At 39.3% G+C, this 21,185-nt stretch overlaps 3 protein-coding genes across 4 annotated transcripts; 1 reads left to right on the forward strand and 2 right to left on the reverse strand.

Moving 5' to 3' along the window:
• Window positions 1-94: 94 nt before the first annotated feature.
• On the reverse strand, window positions 95-2,216 carry tma7 (translation machinery associated 7 homolog). The gene is made up of 4 exons (XM_015036632.1): window positions 2,106-2,216; window positions 1,315-1,370; window positions 1,032-1,119; window positions 95-571 (listed from the first exon to the last, which is right to left on the reverse strand). Exons 1-4 carry the CDS (start codon window positions 2,119-2,121, stop codon window positions 537-539), a joined length of 195 nt encoding a protein of 64 aa, XP_014892118.1. The 5' UTR covers window positions 2,122-2,216; the 3' UTR covers window positions 95-536.
• Window positions 2,217-2,275: 59 nt separating this feature from the next.
• Window positions 2,276-9,156, forward strand: ccdc51 (coiled-coil domain containing 51). Its single transcript, XM_015036622.1, has 7 exons — window positions 2,276-2,365; window positions 3,503-3,579; window positions 3,736-3,934; window positions 4,054-4,191; window positions 4,973-5,137; window positions 5,986-6,192; window positions 7,715-9,156. The coding sequence occupies exons 2-7, from the start codon at window positions 3,575-3,577 to the stop codon at window positions 8,270-8,272; spliced, it is 1,272 nt and encodes a 423-aa protein (XP_014892108.1). The 5' UTR covers window positions 2,276-2,365; window positions 3,503-3,574; the 3' UTR covers window positions 8,273-9,156.
• A 941-nt stretch (window positions 9,157-10,097) lies between these two features.
• On the reverse strand, window positions 10,098-20,386 carry asb14a (ankyrin repeat and SOCS box containing 14a). 2 transcript variants are annotated; one of them, XM_015036633.1, is made up of 13 exons: window positions 20,104-20,381; window positions 19,692-19,858; window positions 18,937-18,989; window positions 18,598-18,732; window positions 17,527-17,685; window positions 16,563-16,808; window positions 15,197-15,368; window positions 14,066-14,171; window positions 12,903-13,082; window positions 12,159-12,287; window positions 11,955-12,083; window positions 10,503-10,656; window positions 10,098-10,427 (listed from the first exon to the last, which is right to left on the reverse strand). In XM_015036633.1, the coding sequence occupies exons 2-13, from the start codon at window positions 19,829-19,831 to the stop codon at window positions 10,252-10,254; spliced, it is 1,779 nt and encodes a 592-aa protein (XP_014892119.1). In that variant the 5' UTR covers window positions 19,832-19,858; window positions 20,104-20,381; the 3' UTR covers window positions 10,098-10,251. The 2 variants fall into 2 exon arrangements, with proteins under 2 accessions (XP_014892119.1, XP_014892120.1); XM_015036634.1 differs by lacking the exon at window positions 10,098-10,427 and having other exon boundaries at window positions 10,509-10,661; window positions 20,104-20,386.
• Window positions 20,387-21,185: the final 799 nt, after the last annotated feature.

Below are 21,185 nucleotides of genomic sequence, written 5' to 3' on the forward strand. Positions count from 1 at the left end.
TAGATGCATTAAAAAGTTTATGAGTCACATTTTGGTTTTACACGGGTTTATAATTTTTTGTGTAAGAAACAGAAAATTGACAAAGCTAAAAATGTTGCCATAATCACCATTTTATCAGTTTGGATATTTTGCTTCCATCAAAACAAAACAAAAAGAAAAAAAAACACTTAAAACGAGACATAATTACAAAAAAAATTTACTGACATCTCCCACTTCACAATACAACACAAACATAGTTCAGGTCTTTTCTGTTAAACATTTTCCACTGAAGAAATGTTCCTTTTTATTTTTGCTAAAAAATAAAGACATTTCATAAACGGTCAGAGTTAATTTAGTTGTTGGGTCTGAAGGGAGATAATTACTTTTCTTCTTTGGGGGAGGCATGTTGTTGTCTGTTCACTCAAAAAAAGGTCATTTTCTGCGCTGTACTGAGAGCTGGAAGAGCTCAGCGCAGGAACAGCTTCTGAGTGTTGCAGGGTTCATGTTTACCAGTGAAAAACAAACTGAAGGTTGCTAGGCAACATCATCTTCAGACTCTACTTCTTCCCCGACTTCTTGATCCCGCCACTGGCTGCAGGAAAAATTACAGATACAAAACTGATAAAATGACAGAAACAACTGTGGCTGATTTTGTTTAATTTATAAAATGAATAAAAAGATTTTCTATCAAATTTGAGACAACATTGGGTTCAGATATGCAGCTTCATGGGGGTAAAATATTTCTCCATACATTCTGTGAAACCACAAAATGATGCATCAGGTGTAATGCATACTGCTGCTGTTAATCCCATAATCAGGTTGTGTGTTCATGGCTGCATTTCTGGTATTATTAAAAAACCCAGACAGGTGTGATAAAAAACTATCAACCATATGTGAATTCTCAGGAAATCTGGAACACATTTAAAGAAAACCTGAGGAACTGTTTTTTATGTTCCTCCCATCTGTTAAACTGCAGCATTTTCTTCAAAAACTTCAATTTAGATATCAAACGACTTAATGGAGATTTTTTTTAATTACTTCTCTAGTCTCACCTAAAGGTCCTTTTCCTGTTGCTTTGGCCTTCAACGCATCCATGGCTTTCTGCTCTTCCTTCTGCTTCTGCTTGAAGGCAACATCTTCCTGCAGGCATCAATTATTTTTAATACACCACAAGCAACACTTTCTGTTAAACTGATATCCTAGTCACAGATAAATTTGAATTTTCAGAGAATACTTTGTACACAGTGAATCCACTCTGACACTTCAAATCTTCATGGTCTTAATCTGTGACTTCAGCTAAGTTAAATTGTGAAAGAATAAACGGACTAAACTTACATCATCCAATTCCTTGTTTTGTTTCTTGGGCGCCTTGAGTGGTTTCTTTTTGCCTCCTGAAAAATTTATAAATAAAACAAATCAACCAACATTTCTGTCACTCCGACTTTAAAAAGTATTTGTGGATTTATTATTTTAAGACATTTTTTATATTTAATGAGCTGCTTCTTATTAAACATACTGCAGGATTTTCTTTAAAATATTTTCGACCATTAATGGACATTTCAAAGTGATTTCTGTCTCACGGTCATGCAAGAGTGTACAAGTACACCCTTGTTGTTTCCACTGGTTTTAAAAAAGGAAAATTGCTAATCAAAGGATTTGATTAACTGATCACCAGCCTAATGTCCGTCATTCTGGGAAAGGTGTGGGGGTTTTCATTCCAGAGAGAGAAAGACTAATTGCTGATTAATTCACCTGCTCATCACTTCAAATCTTTGTGCTTTCGGTCATTTCATTTTGATTTATCTCAATCTATAATTAAATTAAGCACAGTGGGCCAAAAAATTATTCCACATCGATGTAAGAGATTGATTAGGTCAAACATAATACCGACAGTTAGTGCTGCTAAATCTATATACACTGAATCAAGTTCTCCATTTGTTGTTGTTTTTTCCGGCGAATGCGTGCATTTTTAGACATTAAGCAAGTAAGCGATGATGAACATTTTTGGAGTGAAACACAGGACATTAGCTGGAACCTGTTAGCATTTTTTAGCTTCTTACACAAACTGAAGCGCGCAACACATAAAATAACAAGGTCAGAAATTTAGCACAACAAAAAAGTCTCACCTTCTCTACCGGACATATTTAAATCGTTTAAATAGGATATAAATGACTAAAATTAACGGTGAATGACAGCAATTTAGGCTCGTCGATTTAATCCGCGCTGGAAGGACCCCAGAAGAACCGCCGGAAGTAGAATCCTAATCATATGCCTGAACAAAAACACCTACATGATGCTAGCTGGTTCTCCAAACACCAGGAGGATAAGTGGTTAAAGAACGTTTATTCCGAAAAACTAAATGCTGTGACAGCTCTAAAGGAAACAGGTGCGTTTATTTTAGTAGCTTTCTCCATAAACTACAATTACAACAGACATATTCTAGACAGTTTTATAAGAAAACAAGCACCGAGGTCAATGTTAGCAATATAAAGCTAGTTAGAAAAGAAACAGAAAACAACGATGTAATAAAAAGGAGTTTCAATTAAAAAACCCGAATTATATAAATGTAAAGTATTTAGAGTGTGATAGTGGTGTATGTATTTAATGGTTTGTCTTCAGTGAGGGCAGAAACTGGTGTCTGCTAAAAGTCATCAGTCTGCTGTGTTTACACAAACTCAGGATTGTCTGCAACAATGAAAAAAGATTAGAAAAAAATATTGCAATTTTTAATAAGATGGCTGTTACGTTATTTTAGATTCAGAATGACTTCGTTCCTTTTAAAATTAGTAATAAAGCATGTTCTTCCTAAGGACATGTGTTGTTCTTAATATTGCGCTACTTAAATGTAAATCAATTTAAAAGCAGCTAACGTTTATATTGATTTATGAAGCTTTAATCACGAAAATGCATAAATAAACCGAGACGACAGCAGCTGCCAGGTAATTTTTAAAAATCTAATAAATTCACAAAAAGGTGACTTGTAAAGTAACTAATATATAAAGCTGGTATGCGCTTATATTCCCCCATAAAATAGGAAAGTTGAACAATATTCTTGGAAATATAGATTTTTTTTACAGCAGAATCTTTTTTTTATTTAGATAAAACAGAGAAATGTGTAACTGTCAAAATCAAGAAAGAATAAACTTTAAGAAAATTTACTTTCAAAAGAGGCATTTAAGTGCCTGAAACGTGTGAATGTTAGGTAAGGTGCATTTAAAAAATAAAGGAACTGTTTGTTTTAATAAGGTAAGATTTAGCTAGGTATACTTGATAGATGTTGGTTTTTAAAACGTGCATTACTCTGTTTAAATTACACATTTGGTCATCTTGCTTGTTTAAAGCTGGAAATTCAAGCTTTAAGAATTGTTGAGTTTTTACTTGACTTCAGTCTTAATTTGCACTAACTGTGATACACACAGCACCTTGACTTCAACATGTTAATTTAATGGTCCTGATTTGATTGGATCCAAATGTAAAAAGTCTTTAAAAAGATTTTGTTTGTTTGTTTTATTTTTTTTTTTAGAGGTGCCCTTTTGGTGTCGGTCCAAACGCTGCTGTGTGTTTGAACCTTCCACCTCAACTGCTGACGTTCTCAATGAGGTAAGACACTCATGAAATGCTTTGAACTGCATTCAATTTACCAGAAGAAATTTAAAAGAAAATCTAAAGTCAATCATAGAAACATTTGTGTCAGAGCCAAAACCTTTGGGCATGATTTAAAGAACTGAATTAATTACAGACGTGTCACCGTCTCAGGTACAGAGGAGCTCAGATTTACATCTGGGCTCGAGGCTCATGCTGTCTGTCTCGGCACCATCTGGCGGTCAGAACTGCTGCGGTTCGACCGTACAGCTCTGAACCGCCGTCTCGATCTTCTCCACCCGCTGGGTCCTCCCCTCTTGTACAGAAAGGTACAGCTGAGGTGGTGAAGGAACGCAGCCTGTCTGTCCTACAGGTACAGCTGTCCCGTACCAACATGCCAAAAAAGACTGAATTATCAGAACTGCATTTTTCTGTTTGTTATAAATAAAGTAGCCTTAAATAAAAAGTTCTTCCCTGTTTTTGTCCCATCAGCATGCAGGAGAGTTGGGGCGGGAGTGGAGCCAGAGGTCTGCGCAGGCGGCCACAGCCACCGTGAACTACTGGTGGGGGAGATACGAAGAGTTTGTGGGGCTGAACGAGGTCCGCGAGGCTCAAACCAAGGTCACAGAGGTCAGAAGACACAGCGAACAGTCATGGCTGCAAGTTTAATCAGAGACAAACATCTTTATGCAAAATTCACATGTTTTTGTTCTTCCATTTGGGTCTCAACTGCTTCTAAAAAACAGCACAAGTACATAAAAAGAAAAAAAAACCATTCAGCCGATTTTTGGCAATAAGTTCATGTTTTTTTGGTGTCTGGAAAACGAGCCGTTACAAAAACCTCCAGAATGTTGAGTCACATTCCACGGGCACTGTGCCTTTACCTAGCAACCACAGCCATGCCCAGTCCGTCACCGAGCAACTAAGCTGAGATCCAGCATGTTTGGTCAGCTGGTTTTACCCTTGTATGCACCGTACAATGGCTGCTGGAAAAGACAAGAGTTTTGTTGTTAGCTTACCAACTAGAAACCAGTTGCTGCATTCTTGTTGGTTGTGCAGGAATCTCCACTAATGCTTTTCAAAGCAGAGGCCATTTTCATGTGTGAGCATAAATGTTGAGTTGGACAGCAGCAGCTTATTTGGATTTAAAGTGACAGAGGCGCTAAAACAAAATCATTCAAAATATGCAGAACTGGCTAAAATCTCATTATCTAAGAATGATTTTGTGCAAATAAATTTAATAAAGATGTTTTGTATAGGCCATAGACCGATCCTAACCTGTCCAAGGAAACATAATAGGTCACCTTTACAGTTGAATCTGCACAGTTTAGTTTTTTTTATTTTCTTAACCTCCATCAACAAAAAAACCTCGTATTATTAAAAGTCTTACAGACTGGATGTGTCTGCTCAGGCTGAAGCGGCGTTCATGGTGGCCAGAGGAATCGTGCGTGAAGCGCACACCAGCCTGGAGGCGCTGCAGGGCCGCCTGAAGGAGGTCAGAGACCGGCTGGACCGCGTCTCCAGGGAGGAGGCTCACTACCTGGAGCTGGCCACGATGGAGCACAAGCTGCTGCAGGTCAGCTCAGGAAACAACCACCAGTAAAAACTGGTGATTCAACGCAGACAGCGTGTTTGAGTTACACAGGATGGATGAGTGTCGGAGCGTCTCTCCCATATAAGCTTTACATCTACAGCTGTCTGAGTGTCAAGCTTTCCTGTTGTTAGATATGCAAAAAAATGTTTTTAGCTGGATAGTCGGGGTTTGTATGGATGAATACATTTTCAGTTAGATGTTTTTAAGATCTGAAAAGTTCTTAATTTCTGTGTAAATATTGATACTAAAACTACACAGTTTTGTAATGAAGTTCAATCTAACATTTGATTAAAAGCTTAAATTTGGAAAACATTATTTACAGATGAAACCAGATATTTTCATACACTCAACAAAAATACAAATACACATTTTTTTCTTTCTCTGTCTGAAATTAAATCTGACCAAACTTTTCTTGGTCCAGATTAGAATTATAAAAAAATTTTTTATTTGCTAAAGTGAGGAAGAAAATTTGCAATATTTCATTAATAATGATTTAAGAATAAAGTATTAGTTCCACTGGCTGATTATTTCACTTATAACATGACATTTTTACCATAAGTGGAGCTAGTACTTTTTAAAATTGATATTAAGGAGTTATTCACCTCAAACAAGCTTCTATATCTGGATGAAAAGTTAATTGTAAGTTAACACTTTTGCTTGAAATAGTTAAGACAAAAATACTTTGTTTTTGTAGTGCAATAATCTAGTGTAATGAAGGGGTAAAACTAGCAAACAGACACAGTATAGCCTTTAGTTCTGGCTGTAACGTTTATTTAAAACAAACCGGTGTAAAACAGATCAGCCATATTTAAATTTTTTCCCGACCGCAGGAGGAACGGCGTCTCCGGACTGCGTATGAAAACGCGGAGAGTTCGGAGAGGGAAAAGTTCGGCCTGTTTTCGGCGGCGGTGAGGGAGAGCCACGAGAAGGAGAGGACGAGAGCGGAGCGCACCAAGAACTGGTCCATCATCGGCTCTGTGCTCGGAGCCCTGATCGGGGTCATGGGGTCAACGTACATCAACCGCGTCCGCCTACAGGTAACGAGACGCTGACTGAACTTTAACCCTGAAGCGTGAAATACTAAGAGAGGGAGACAGGAAGTAGATGAGGAAGCCACTGGATGGTTGAAAACAAAACATGCCGCCATCAAATCAGCCCAAAAGTGACACCAAATATTTTTATTTTTAAGATTTTAAATGAAAAAGACCATTTTTCATTTGTACAACAAATGAAAAATGTACATCATGTACATCATGTTTCTAATGATGTACAGCCCACCCCCCCGGAGAGGCGCGGGTACTGTCCCCCACTCGTAGCCCTATTCGGGTTAGAGTCCCTTGAGTAAAACGTGGGTTAGAGTCCCAGTTAAACGACGTTTAACTAAAGTCCTACGGGGTTTAGAGTCCCAGTTAAACGACGTTTAACTAAAGTCCTACGGGGTTTAGTTAAACGACGTTTAACTAAAGTCCTACGGGGTTTAGAGTCCCAGTTGAACGACGTTTAACTAAAGTCCTACAGGGTTTAGAGTCCCAGTTGATGGCGTTTCAACTAAAAACCTAGAGGTTGGAGTCCTTGTCAAACGGTGTTTTTGACTAACGTCCCAGATAAGGACAGGGGTGCGGGTGTCGTCCCCCCTGGTTGTAAAGGGGTTTTAATGTTTTTATCTTTTTTTATCTTTTTTTAAAATCTTTCTCTTTCTTACTGTTTATTCAATGTCACATGCTGTTTTTATTTTTTTTTAATGATGTAAAGCATTTTGAAATGCCGTGCTGCTGAAATGTGCTATACAAATAAAATTTGATTGATTGATTGTTAATTTAGCAGCAAATAAATCCAAAACCCTTGTGTTGGAGCGTCCATCCGTTCATCACCAGTCCTGGTGTGGGTTTGGGGTCATTGACCTGTTGAGTCGCCCAACTGTGTCAAAGCTTCAACTGTCAGCAGTTAAAGCCTAAAATATTCAGATTATTGACAGATTTAGATTTGAAATTAATTTCCTTCAACGTTTGTTTCTGATAAACAAATGTTAAAATTACAATGTAAAACAATTCATCAATTAAAATTTTTACAAATATATAGATTTTTCATGTACACATTAAATCAGGAAGCCCATATCTGCCATTAAATAAAAAATATAAACCCAACAGAAATGTACAATTTCTAGTATTACAGTAGTAATTTCTGTAATTCGTTTTATAGCAAATGTTGCGAATGTCAAACTGATTCAACTGAACTATCAGGTGTGAAAACAACCATAAATCATAGTTATGAGATAAAAACAGAATTTTAATTTTAAAGTCGTGACTGTAAGATGGAGCAACCCTCCTTAGAGAAACAGTGTGACTTTATATATCACAAACATTTGACAGTCGAAAGTATGACTGTGTTAAAATGTTGCAACTTTGGTTCCTGATCGAACCGAGTCCATTGGGCTATTATTTGTGAAAACATCCCTAAGCTTGTATTCCAAGGTGTGTATGCGTATATTTGAGCCTGTTTGTATAGTTTTGACCCTATAGATCTGAAACCGAAGTGGATTATGTTCTATTGTGTCTGCAGGAGTTAAAGAATCTTCTTCTTGAGGCCCAGAAAGGTCCGGAGAGTCTGCAGGAGGCGCTGAAAGTCCAGGCTGGGAACCACCAAACCCAGCAGGACCAACTGGGCGAACTCATCAACAGCCTCCGGGTCACTCTGGCTGACGCCTTCACTCCGAGCAACAGCGCCCCCCAGGGGAAAGGAGGACCCACCACAGCCTCGCCTGCCGTTTCTCTTTCCGCCTCTAAAGACCTTCAGGTCCAGAACCAGAAGACGGAATCGCAGCTGGCGTCGCTGATGGCCCAACTGGGTCAGCTCCAGCAGGGCGTCGGTAAGGTGGAGGGCGAACTGCTGGCGGTGCGAAAGGTTCTGGAAACCGAACCGCAGACCCAAACCCGATCCGCTGGCCTTCAGAGAGCAGCGACACGGGAGACGGAGACGGTGGCGAGACGCCTGGAGGACACCAGGAGGACGCTGGGGGAAGGGATCAGGATGAACACGGTTTACAACGCTGTGTTCAGCTACACCGCCGCCGCCGTTACCATCTCTGCCGTGTACCTGCTGCTCCGGGGAACTGGTTGAACTGGACCTGGACTGGTTTATGACGAGTCGCATTAATATCAGTTAATTATGAGTTTAATGACATCCGCTTCCTGATGAACCGGAAGCAGATGATTACCCAAGCTTGTCTTCTGCTGACTCTTCTTGGTCACTGGAACACTCAGACATGCAGCTATTTATCATGTCCAATCACTGATTACAATATTAAAGCTTTTCTTTTATTATCGTATCTACATCTTCCATCAAATCATAATGGAAAATCTTCACATTTCCAGGGAAATATCTAATCTTTCATTTATTATCTCTCATTGTTTTGCTTTTTTTAACTCACAGAAGTAATCGTTCTGATCCAGATCAAGTTGCAGGCTGCCACTAGGGGGCAGGCTTCCGTCTCAATCAGCTGTTTGATCATCCTCTCTCCAAAAAGCAGTTAAATAAACTTTAATATCAGGTTTGAGTTTTAACCTCCTGAATTCTTCTGACTTTAAACTAATTTATTTTGTTTGGATGAAGCAATCTGCCCATTCCAGCTGAGTTGAGGAACAGTTTTGAATTAACAAATAATTGATTTTAGGATTATTTTTTTTAAAAGAATAACTGCATGACTCACTGACTGGTATATTCCCAGTTAATCCAGTACCAGACTGAATAATTAGCTTCACTTTGGATTTTAACCATCAGCTCCAGTGGACCAGGGCAGCAGAAACAGCTTCTATGGAGATGAATGACGTTAAAAAAACTCTGAAAGGCCTTTTAATTAACGGATTAAATAATTTTTTGGCTGTGTAGATTTTCCGGAGGCTGTTTGCAGCAGCAGAACCTCTCAGATCCTGGAGTACTTGAACATGTTTCTGACATCATGCACTGGGATCGCCTCTATATTAAAAGGTTGAATGGGAAACTCACTTCATGGCTTTTGTTTCTCTTTTGTTCAAAACATGGCTGTTCAGTTCCAGGTTCGATCAGGAGGGGGCAGCAGAGAAAAAACGCATGTTATTTTATTCAGCCTGGATTTATGCTGCGTTCCAGTTCTGACTTCCCAGTCTGAAAATTAAACGGATTTGTCACTGGTAAAGTGAGAGCAACTACAACTACATCCAGTTATTACGTTTTTAAGGTCAACTTCACATTTCAATATGGCTGCTCATCACCTCTCTAGTAGTAAGATGTGGTGGAAACGTCTAACAATGTGTACTAGTAAGACTGCATCTAAAATTGATGTTACATGTAGGACTCACAACTCTAAATATACAAATCAAAAGGTGTTTGCTTATGGAAAGTAAATATATATAGGTATATACATACATATATATATATATATATTTGTACAATTTATTTCAAACATCTATTTATGTAGTGGGGCTGCACAGTGGTGCAGTTGGTAGCACTGTTGCCTTGCAGCAATAAGGTCCTGGGTTTGATTCTTGGCCCTCTTTCTGAACGGAGTCTCCATGTTCTCCCTGTGCATGGTGGGTTCTCTCCGGGTACTCCAGCTTCCTCCCACAGTCCAAAACATGACTGTCAGGTTAATTAGTCTCTCTTAATTCTCCTTAGGTGTGTGTGCATGGTTGTTTGTCCTGTCTGTCTCTGTGTTGCCCTGCGATGGACTGGCGACCTGTCCAGGGTGACCCCGCCTCTCACCCAAAACGTTTGCTGCAGATAGGCACCACCACCTCCCGACCCAGCTAAGGACAAGTGTGTAAAGAAAATGGATGGATGGATGGATTTATGTATTGATTAAAGAACATAACTCTATATGCCTTTGTAAGACCTGAGCATGAGTCAACATTTTTCCAGAGGGGCCATGGATCCCACTTGGGACCCCACTGATCAGAATGAACACAAATGCACGCCACACTTCTCAGATCTTTATTCGTAGCCTCTGCATAATTTTGAATCAGTCATGCGTTGTATTTTGTTCGTCTATTAAATAAGATCAAATAAAAATAGATGTACCATAACTTTCTTGTTTCTTAACCGGTTCTGATAGCCGTCTCTCTTCAGCCCGGGCTGCTCCTCTGCCGGCCCAGCAGGTCGTATTCCCGGTACAGGATGTAGTTCTTAAGGCGCTCCGGCAGCGGCACGAAGCTCATGAAGACGGGCGAGCGCAGACGGAGGCGGCCGAGACAACGACGGATCCGCAGGCGACAGAGATGCTGCAGGCACCGGGGGTTTTCTGGAGAGGTTAACGGGAAGAGAAACGGTGATCTTTACCTCCTCCTTTCTCAGCTAACGGTCAGGTTTCCGGTACCTTGTAGGCTGCAGATGTCTGCCCACTGGCTCTGCTCCATCAGAACCGCCTTCAGTTTGGAACACAGCGTCACGTGATCCATGTAGTCCAGCATCACTCGAACCACGTGACCCGACAGGTCTTGCAGCCAATAGACGGTGATGACCTCACAGAACTGCGCTGACAGAGAACGTAACATGGTATGGCAGACCGTTTTGACATAAAATTTCCATCGTGTGTGTGTGTGTGTGTGTGTGTGTGTGTGTGTGTGTGTGTATATATATATATATATATATATATATATATATATACACACACACAATATGTGTATTGTGTATACAGAAAGGTTTTGACTTGAAACAGCTACACTTTGACAATCCTGAATGGTAGCTTCAGATATCTGCGTTTTTCTCAATATTTCAGGGATTGAATCCATCCATCCCTATCCAACAACAGCTACCATGCTGCTGACAATGAGTATGGTTGGTGTTTAGTTACGCTTTTCTTTGTATAGTTAGTCTTTGCCACTCTCGCTCGCCCCCTGTCTCTCTCTACTTCAGGGATCCCCAAACTACGGCCCGCGGGTCGGATCCGGCCCCCTTCCACATTTGGTCCGGCCCCCTGAACAATACCAGAGAGAATTCAGATTTTTTTTTCATTTATTGTATTTTCCGGTTTATATGTGGATTTTTCTTCAACCACCAGGGGGCTCTTTAGCAGGAAGTGTGTCCTGTAAACTGTGGGTGTTTTGTTTTGCATGGCACATTGCTGCCATCTGTAGGACTTTTAGGGAACTGCTTGACTTTTATGTTATTTAATCAGTACGGTTGTTTGCTAGCGGTAGAGCAAATGAACACGTGTCTGTTGTGAAAGCTGCATTCCAGGTTGAATTCTTCGAAGCGATGCCTGTAAGTAGCAGCTTATACTTCAAAACTAGTCTTTATGTTAACATATGAGAAATTAATATGTTATAGTTACATTCCCTCAATGGAATATATACTAGTCAGTCCCAGTGACCGTTCACTCATGGTTTTTGCCCATGTGCTTTCTGGGTAAAAATCAATCGAGAAACCCACCCCCACCCCCCTCAACAATTTCCGGCCCTCCACCAGAGAAGGGAAAAGTTATGTGGCCCTCAGGAAAAAGTTTGGGGACCACTGCTCTACTCAGTCAGCCTTTCTCCCCTCACACCTGCGATCAGTTTGCCAATTATTTCTCTGTTCTTTGTTCAGAAATCAAACTCCCAATACTTAAGTTTTGGATTTCATCATTATTTTCATTAAATAATCAAATTCAGTTGCTGCTTCTGTCTCTCTGCATTTGGATCCCACAACTTCACCAACCTACAACATTTTTCATACAGCTAATACATTAACCTAGCAGCTAATCATCTTGTTTATAAATGTAAAGTGATAATCTGTGTGATATTTAATTAAAACACTGACATTAAAATCAGTATTGTTTTCTTGTTACCAAAGTATCTTTGATCACAGAGCAGGTCCATCCCTCGTAGTCCTCAGGAATGTGGGCGCTGTTGCCATAGGGACAGTCAAAGCAGCGCTCCACGTCGTAACCATAGTTACACAGCATCCTGAGAATGACCTGTTGCACACAAACATTTCATTCGTTATGTAGATTCTGTTCATTAAAAGTTGCTGTACACGTTTCTCCAGCTACCTCGTCTTTGAGGGCGTACTGCAGCGCCGAGGGGAAATGCGTCGTGTTTATTTTGGAGAAGTAGTTGACGTTAGCGCCGTAACGCAGCAACAGGTTGATCAGATCGTAGTTGCCCAGACGGAGTGCAACCTTTTTTTTTTAAAAAAAAAAGAAGACAGAAATCCAGGTTTTACATGATCAATAGATGTCGTTTCTATCCTGAAGTATGAAATGAGACTCAGAGGAAAACAAGAAGATTAAACAGGAAATCTGCTATACAAATAAAATCTAATTGATTTATGTAGCTGTTTCTTCAATATTTCCACATGATGCCATTTATTTTATCAAGTGCACCAGTTCCTCTCCAGCAGGAAAACAAGCCCCACAGCATCATGCTGCCACCTCCAGACTCCACAGTTCTGATTAAACTTTTCCTCTTTAGTCTCGTCTAGCCACAGCTCATTCCTCCAAAAACAAAGATCAAACTGTAATCTGGCTTTTTACGTTTATTTTGAAGTAATGGCTTCTTCCTTGCTGAGCGGCCTTTCAGCCCAGGTCTGCACAGAAAATGTTTCACATATTTTCTCTCAGTTTTGTATTTTTCTACAAATAGAAATACTTTTGGTGACTTTAACTGACCTAAAAGAAAATCAGTTTGTTCTGGTTTGACTTTTTGTACCTTCTGATTTCCAGTGTACGTGCCTCTTTCTTAACGTTACCCTGGTATCTTTTAAGCCGTTTATTCTTCACCTAGACAGGTTTTACCTGCAGACACTTGACCGGGTCCTGGTTGGGCATGGCTCCGGCCTCCAGCAGCAGCTTCACTGACGCCATGTCGTTATTGGAAACAGCGAAGAAGAGAGCGGACTTCCTCTCGTCATCGTAGCTGCGGCGGATCCAGGGGTGGAGCATGAAGTTGGGGTCGTAACCCGCATCCAGCAAGGCCTGATGGGAAAACATGACAGTTCGCCAGATTTCCTGATGAATAGTTTTTTTTTTAGCCTCTGATCACAAGATGACAATGGTAAAAATGTAGCCAACAAAATAGAAACAACTGAAAAAAAACTGGAAATAGTCTGATTTCCTTTTAATAAGGCAACAATCATTCATGTAATATACAGATTTCATAAAAATCAGGTTTATTGTTGAGCATGGAGTACTTTAATAGAATAAAAATATCACAATAAAAACATTGTTGAATTTTAAATTAATGAACTTTGTCAGCTCACACTGGTTTTAATTTGACACTTTTGATCCCGAGGGCAAAAGGTACAGACCGCTGGTCCAAAGTTGTTCTGTACTGAAATAACCCTGTAGCTTCAGTTTCATCAGAAAATCTAGAAAACTCTTTTGCTTAAGTAATTTTACAGACTTTATACTTTTACTTGAGTAAAAATATGTTGGAAGTCGTGCTCCTCTTACTTGAGTACAGTTTTTGCATATTCTGCAGACCTCTGGCTAACAATAAAGAGCTCAGTAGAGGAAGCTAATGCTAAGCGCTAAAGTTGAAAACAATGGAAGATGGGTGTGTTGCTCAATGCTACAATTAGCTTCTTCCCACTGAGTCGACCATCGCGCCCTGTAGCCTGACAGCAGGAAGCCAACAGCCTCGTTCTGTCAGCCAATCATGTCTTCGTTTTGATTCGATTTTTGTTGTTGCCTTGTTAAAAGAAAAACAGACAATTGTTTTTCAATCGTTTCCTGTTTTCCTGTTTTGTTGGCTCAATTTTTACCATTCCTGATGTGTGATCAGGGGTCGAAAAAAAAACATTTCAAGGGCCACAAATGGCCCCCAGTCCTCACTTTGGACACCCCCTGCTTTACACCCAAGTTTTATCTGAGCAGGACTGTTGATTCATTACAGAAATATTTCCAAACTAAAATCAAATGCTTCTGTTTATGACACACACACACACACACACACACACCTGGATGCAGTGTGTGTGCGCCTCGGCAGCCGCTGAATGAAGAGGGCTGATCCCGCTGTCGTTCACATCTCCCATGTTGGTGACGGGCAGCAGCAGCTTCAGGGACCTCAAACACACACACACACACACACACACACACACACACACACCCACGGTTATGTTGCCTTCTTGTGACCTCGTTCAGTCAGTGTTACCACTGTTCATGTTGAAGTTGATTGTTTGCAGCAACATGCGGTGAGGTTCTGGCCGTCAAAGCCCATTTTGACTGAAAAAATGCTTTTATCAAATTCATACAAATGAACATTTTTTAAGATATTATTTTCCTTGGCTGACTACTCTCTTTTTTGATTAAAATTTAAAAACATGTAGATTTATTTTTATAGTCCATGCATCTTGACAAAAATTTAATTGTCTCATTTTTTTGTTATTAAAAATTTGAGAATTTTAACAGAGTGGTCTCTGTTTTGATGATTTTTACCATCAAAAATACTATTTTGATGGTATTTTTTTCAGTTTTCTGATTGTTTTGAGTTTTTTTAGTGCGTAGAAGAGGAGCACCTGTTGTGTCTGTATTCATACATATTTATGTCTGGTTGTCCATATGGACAATTTCTAGGCATCAGATATGGATATGTGAAATCAAATTTCTGTGCAGCTTTTTCATAAAACCTGGAGGTAACATAGTAACTTGGTTGTGGTATAAAATGGAAATATGTGCCTGGAAAATACAAAATACTCCTTTATTACTAATACATTTGCTATCTTGTTCGCCATTGTTGTCTCCTTGGTTTCCCCTCTTGTTGTTGTCTTCTGTGTTGTTCTTGTAGCTTTACATTTGTCCCTGCCTGTTTTATTTACTGCCTGAAGTTGATGCTGCCTCACAAGGCAGCAATATAATAAAGTCAACTCTGCATTATTGGCTCCTGACAAAACAAACCACTTCTGGTGTTGTTACAAAATAGGATTCTAAATGGAGAGGTGGGTCCATTTTAGATGAATAGTTACAAAAAGAAAATTAGATGGACACACTTTTGATGATATTGTCTTTTCTTAGACGTGTACCTGCTTTAACTAGACTAAAACTGGTTTGTTCCCATTTGGATAAGAGGACAAGTGAGGTAAAGTGCTCACTGCAGGTGTCCTCTGTGTGAGGCCCGGTGGATCGGCAGGTGTCCGGTGTGATTGGACACGTTGGCGTCGGCTCCATGGTCCAGCAGCAGACGGACGACGGCTGCGTTCCCTGAAGCAGACGCTTCGTATAAGACGGATGCCTCGTCGTGCGCCTGAGAGAAAATGTCTGCTCCTGCAGGACAGACAGCATTTTATAACATGACTATTAAAAACTTCAATAGTGGAAAAGAATCAGGAAGAAGAGAAACATCTCTCACCTCAAAACAACACAATAACATAGATGCCCATATAAATATTTAAACTGAAGTTAATGACGCTTATGAGTTAATCATGAGATTCAAAGTAGTATGAAATTTCAACAGTGGTTCAGACTGCACAAAATACTGTAAATTTATCATTGAAATATCACAATATGCAACACGCACACCGACAAAACAGCTTGAAAATCAATAAATGTTGATTTATTGTTTAAGTACCAGGCATTCAGGCTCTATTTCTGAAATAATTTAGCTGTTATAAACTCTTAGTGCTAATTCAGTTGATGTTTTGTAAAAAAATTTCTTGAATAAAACTTTAAATAAAAAGTGAATCAAAATTAAGACATGATTGATAGCAGCAACCTGTAACACAGCCATCTTCCATCGTTCTCAATGTTAGCGCTTAGCATTAGCTCCCGCTAAAGAGCGCTTTAGCTAGCAGAACTAATGTTTATGACCGATTATTTAGAGTTAGCAGAGGTGGGAGGTGTGCCCAAAATATGTACTCAAGTAAGAGCAGCTCTACTTTAATATATTTTACTGAAGTAAAAGTAAAACGAAGCCATCCAAGAATAAGTAAGAATAAAAAGGTATTTGGTCAAAGTAGACTGAAGTACTGATCAAATTATCAATCATTTAATATTTAGAAATTACATCATCAGATGGACCAAAATCTAAGATTAAGTGGAAATGACAATAACTCAAATAACTAAGACAAATAAACAAAATCAAGCATAATAAAATATTTCCAAATCAGTTTCTTTCAATAAAAAACTTATTAAACTTCAACAGAAACTGCAGCTGTGTGTCTGTGTCTGGTGGATGTTTGGTTAAAACATATTTGTTTTTCATTCAGTGGGTAGAAAATCCAGAAATTTTACTCAAGTAAGAGAAGAAATACTTCAAAAATAAAAATACCCAAGTAAAAGTAAAAAGTAGTAAAAATTCTCCTAAAAGTTCATTTATTAAAAAAAAGTTACTCAGGTAAATGTAGTTACTATCCAACTCTGGAGTTAAGGCAGCAACATTTTTAATTTGTAGTTATGAGAAAGACAAAGTTTATTTGATAGTTTTCTAAAGTGAGCCGATCTGGTGAGCATAAGCCTCACCTTTCCTCAGCAGGAGCTCCACCACCTCCAGGTGTCCTCCCTGCGCAGCCAGCGCCAGCGGCGTGAAGCCGTAGTTGCTGCGTGGGTCCGGCCGGGCCCCGGCCTCCAGCAGCAGCTTCACCAGCTCCAAGTTGCCCGCCCGCGACGCCTCGTGGAGCGGCCGGCGGCCGTGGCAGCCCGCCTGGTTCACACTGGAGCCCCGGAGGAGCAGCAGCTTCACCAGGTCGGTTCGGTCCGAACGGATGGCTGGAGACAAACAGAAAACTGGAGTTGGACCGATCCAGAGTCAGCAAAAAGCTTCTGCTGGAAACCAGCGATCAGGCCTGAACTCTGACCTGAACCTTCAGAAACACATAAAGACAGTTACAAAGTCGGCCTTTTATCACCTGAAGAACATTTCCAGGATTAGAGGACTAATGAACAGGTGAGAACAAAAGACAGAGAAAGAAATGGACAAACTGGATGGGACAAAGGTGTAATAGAAGAAAAGCTACAAGCAAAAGTTTTATATTATATAAAGTTGAATGTGAATTGATCATGTATGTTTTATTTGTAAACAAATGTGGAAAATGGTAATAAATAGTTTAATGACAAATATTAAGTAATTATTGACTGAAAACAAGCTCATATCTTCCTGAAAAGATAGTTGTAATTTTGTCTTACTTAAAGTGTAATAAGACATTTACACTGGAAACTAGATTCTTGGAAACTCATTACACTGTGTTTTTGCAGTGTAATAAGTTTTGTCTTTGCTTTTTAAACATCTGTAGTTCTTATACTAAAAAAACTGGAAAATATACAAAGTTTCCAGCTGTTAATTGGTGTAAATCCTCACAGCGTCATCTTGAAGCATAAACAGCAAGCTGTGTGTGACCGAACGCACCTGTGCAGAGTGTCTGAAATAAAGGTTTGTGATCTAAATGAGGATTGCAGCAGCAGCAAACTGGCTGATAATCCGGCCCACCTACAAACAGCGGGGCGTCCTTGTCCTGGTCCTGGCAGTCCGGCTGAGCACCGCGGTCCAGGAGGAACGAGGCGTTTTCCACCAGACCGGCTTCCACCGCCAGGAAGAGGGCCGTCTGGCCCCGAAGAGTCCGGGCCTCCAGAGAGTCCGGACCTGCAGCTGGGGGACATTTTATATTTTGTAAACCTGGTATCTTCACAGGGCTTCCTCAGCACCAGATAGATAAATGAGAATACAGGAGCCTTCATATTAATCAGAACCCCTGGCAGTAAAAATAATAAATAAATAAAATATTAAATTAATCTTTCTTTGCAGCAGGATGATATTCTAAGAAATATAAGCCACCAGTTCCTGTTAAACAAAAGCAACAGAAGATTTTCTTATTTTAGAATCATTTTTAAAGTTAATCTACATTTTTAGTAACTTAATATAATTTTCTGACATATGTAGGAGCTTGTTTTAAGTCAATAACTTCTGAATATTTATTAAAGAAAATCCTTGTTCCATTGGCAGATTATTCCACTAATAAAACATTTTTTAGATTAAATAATCTGCCATTGGAACTTTTTCATATTCAGGACTTAAAACAAGCTCCTATAAATGACTGAAAACAGTTTTTTGTAAGTTAGTTTTGTTTTAATTCAAGAATTTTAGATATTTGCTCTGGAAACGAGGCAAAAAATACTTGGTAGGATTTTGTGTTTTTACACAAACGAAAATCTTCACTGCACAAACATTTGACACCTATTTCGTTTGATTTGGGTAACGTGGTGTGGCTGGTTTTGACCTGGTTTTAACCTGGTTTTGACCTTTAAACTGTCATCAATATCTTCAAAGCAGAAGCAGCACAAACAAAAGTTTTGCTGCAAAACGCAGCTGAGTTGATTAACACCAATTTTGTCTGATTTAAAGATGGTGGAGGGGCTGGTTGACCTTTAATGACCTCTGGAAACATTTGTTAATGTCTTTAAAATGACAGCGGCACAAACAAAAATATCAGCAGCACATCTGACACCAGTTTAGTCGGATGTGAATAATGTGGAGGGTAACTTCACTCGGGTTTCATCAAACCTGCGTGTGTGATCTCCAGGACGGCCTGGTTGCTCTGAGCCGCTGCCTCGTGGAGCGGCGTCCAGCCTCGGCTGTCGCTCCGCAGAAACTCGTCTTTCAGCCGCACAGAAAAATCTTTCAGCAGCTTCTCGTTTCCTGGAGCAACAGAATCATCCAGAACTTTACGCTCAACCGACACCGGGATAAACCCGCTGCCGATTCTCATCTCAAATGAGACGCTGTACTGCGACTCTTTAGGTGTCCAAGATCGTTTTCTGAATATTTATTGTGTTTATTTACACAGTTCACAGTTGAATTTATTATTTTAGAATAAATAAGAGAAGTTTTGATGTAGTTTACCTTGTTTTATAGCAGAGAAGATCTTGGAGATATTGGAAGATCCTGAATCGACGCTGAATTAAAACAAAGAAACTGAATTCAGATGTTTTCTTTTTAGTGTTTTGGTGCTGAGAATCATTACATGATTAATAAAAACACTTTTTGGCATCATTAGCAACTTTAAAGCTGCAGAATTTAACACATTTTTTTCAGTTCCAAATCATTTTTTGTGCTTTTTGGCCCCAACTGAGCTCCATACAGAAGAAGGGTCTCAGCGCTGTTAATCATCCTCATGTACTCGCTACTCAATGTGCTAATGGCAGAGAAGCAACTCACCGTTATCCGCCGTCATCGGTGACTAAGCTAGCTAGCCTTAGCATTCACAGCAGGCTATGCTAGCTGCAGCATAGCAGAGAGCAGGGGGATGAGCAGCGCCACACAGAGGGTTATTGACAGCACTAAGACCCGCCTCCTGGCTCTGATTGGTTGTTTCTAGTTGGCATTTGGAGAAGTTCAATTTTTCACAACATAGTGAGTTTCAACAAATATGAAAAAAAAACATTTTTAATAAAAGTTACAGACAGTAGCTTTAAGGGCCACTGTTTTATTAAATAAGTGAAACTAAAAGACTTTTTTAAATGATCAGTTTCCATTAAACTTTCCTGCTTGTTCTGGTTTGCGCCATTGTTTTGCTGCTTTGTAAAAGTTCAGGTTGGTTCTCTGTAGTGGCTCAGTGATGGACGTTCTTCCATCAGACCTCTTCCCTCTGAACTGACCTCAGCTCGTTTCCTGCTGACGTCTCTCTGTGAACCTCCCTCTGCTTGCTGCTCTCCAGCAGACTCTGCTCAATCATGTACTGAATCGCTGCATCTTCCTCATCATCCTCATCCTCCAACACATATCCACTAGGATTCATCGCATCCAAAGGAAACAAACCTCCAGTCTTTGGGTTAAAGAGAACAGAACATCAGATGTGTTATTTCTGCATTTTATCAATCTGGCTTGTAAAGTTAAAATGTGCAAGTTTAGTGTTTTACTTTTAACTTTGCATCTGTCAGTAGAAAGCATAAAGCAAAGATCTACTCTGGGCCTTCAATCAGAAATGATCCATAATTAAACGCTTGCTGCAGAAAAAAGCTTCAAAATGAAGTTAATTTCTGTCATAATCCTACAGCTTTGCTCTTTTACCTTGTTTTGCTCAGCCGAATCACTGCATCAGATTTGAAGCTGCTGAAGGTTTGAGAAAGAAGCAGGTGAATAAAACCAGAGCTTTAAACCAACATGGCTTCCTGCAGCGCAGAGACTCCCAGGTTTTCCAGTACAACCCGTTAAAGAAAACAAAACATTCATGGATTCACCCAGTGGCGTTAAAGAGTCAGACCAGACTGAACTGTTTCTGTGGGTGCAGCTCTGGCAGCGATGGAGATATACGACACCTGTTACTAAATTTACTCCCACCAGAAACAGTTATGACTTAAACACATGACTAACACAAATCAAACTGGATGACTTTTACTCTAAATTATGTATTTAAGCAGATATTTCGCTTCCTGTAATGTGTTACTTTGGTTTTTTGCAAGATTTTCAGCTTGTTCAATGCTTTTATTATAGTTTAAAGTGAAATCCAACCGAAATAAAACCTGCATCATTTATCTAACTGAAATAGCATCAATTCAAACCCAATTTTTACCATGAACCAAAAAAAAAAGAACTAAAGATCCAACATTCAATTAAAACCAACTCATTTTATTTTTATTAAAAAAAAAGAGAGAAAAAAGGTTTGTAAATTGTTTATTATTGTGAAACCAAGTGGATTGTTTTGCATGCATTTGAAAATTCCTCTGCAGGTTAACATTTTAAAGCAGCAACAATCAGATTTGGGTCGTTTTTTCTTGAATGTCACCCAGTAAAATGTTCCTATTTAATGTTAAATTAAAATTAAAGTACTTGTGATTTACCCAACATTTTCTAACATTTTATCTGGTTTTGTGAAGAAGGAAAAAAAACATTTCCCTTTACAAAAGGTCCACCTGCATCAACTGCCATGACTTATATAAATTATTTCAACTATAGTAGGCTAGTATTTTATCAAAGATTTGCAGTAACACTAAATAGAAAACATAGAAAACCATTTTTACCAATGCAGTTTGTGCAACAGAAGCTGACATTTTTTAAAATCAACTTGCATTGCCAGTAAAACCAATCATATCGTTTTTACTGGTTGAAGAGCACAGCAAATGTTTTTATTCAAAAATGTGTAAAATTTTTTT

Source organism: Poecilia latipinna, unplaced genomic scaffold (genome assembly GCF_001443285.1).
Source record: "Poecilia latipinna isolate Pla-1442-1.1 unplaced genomic scaffold, P_latipinna-1.0 Scaffold374, whole genome shotgun sequence".
Taxonomy (NCBI): Eukaryota; Metazoa; Chordata; class Actinopteri; order Cyprinodontiformes; family Poeciliidae; genus Poecilia; species Poecilia latipinna.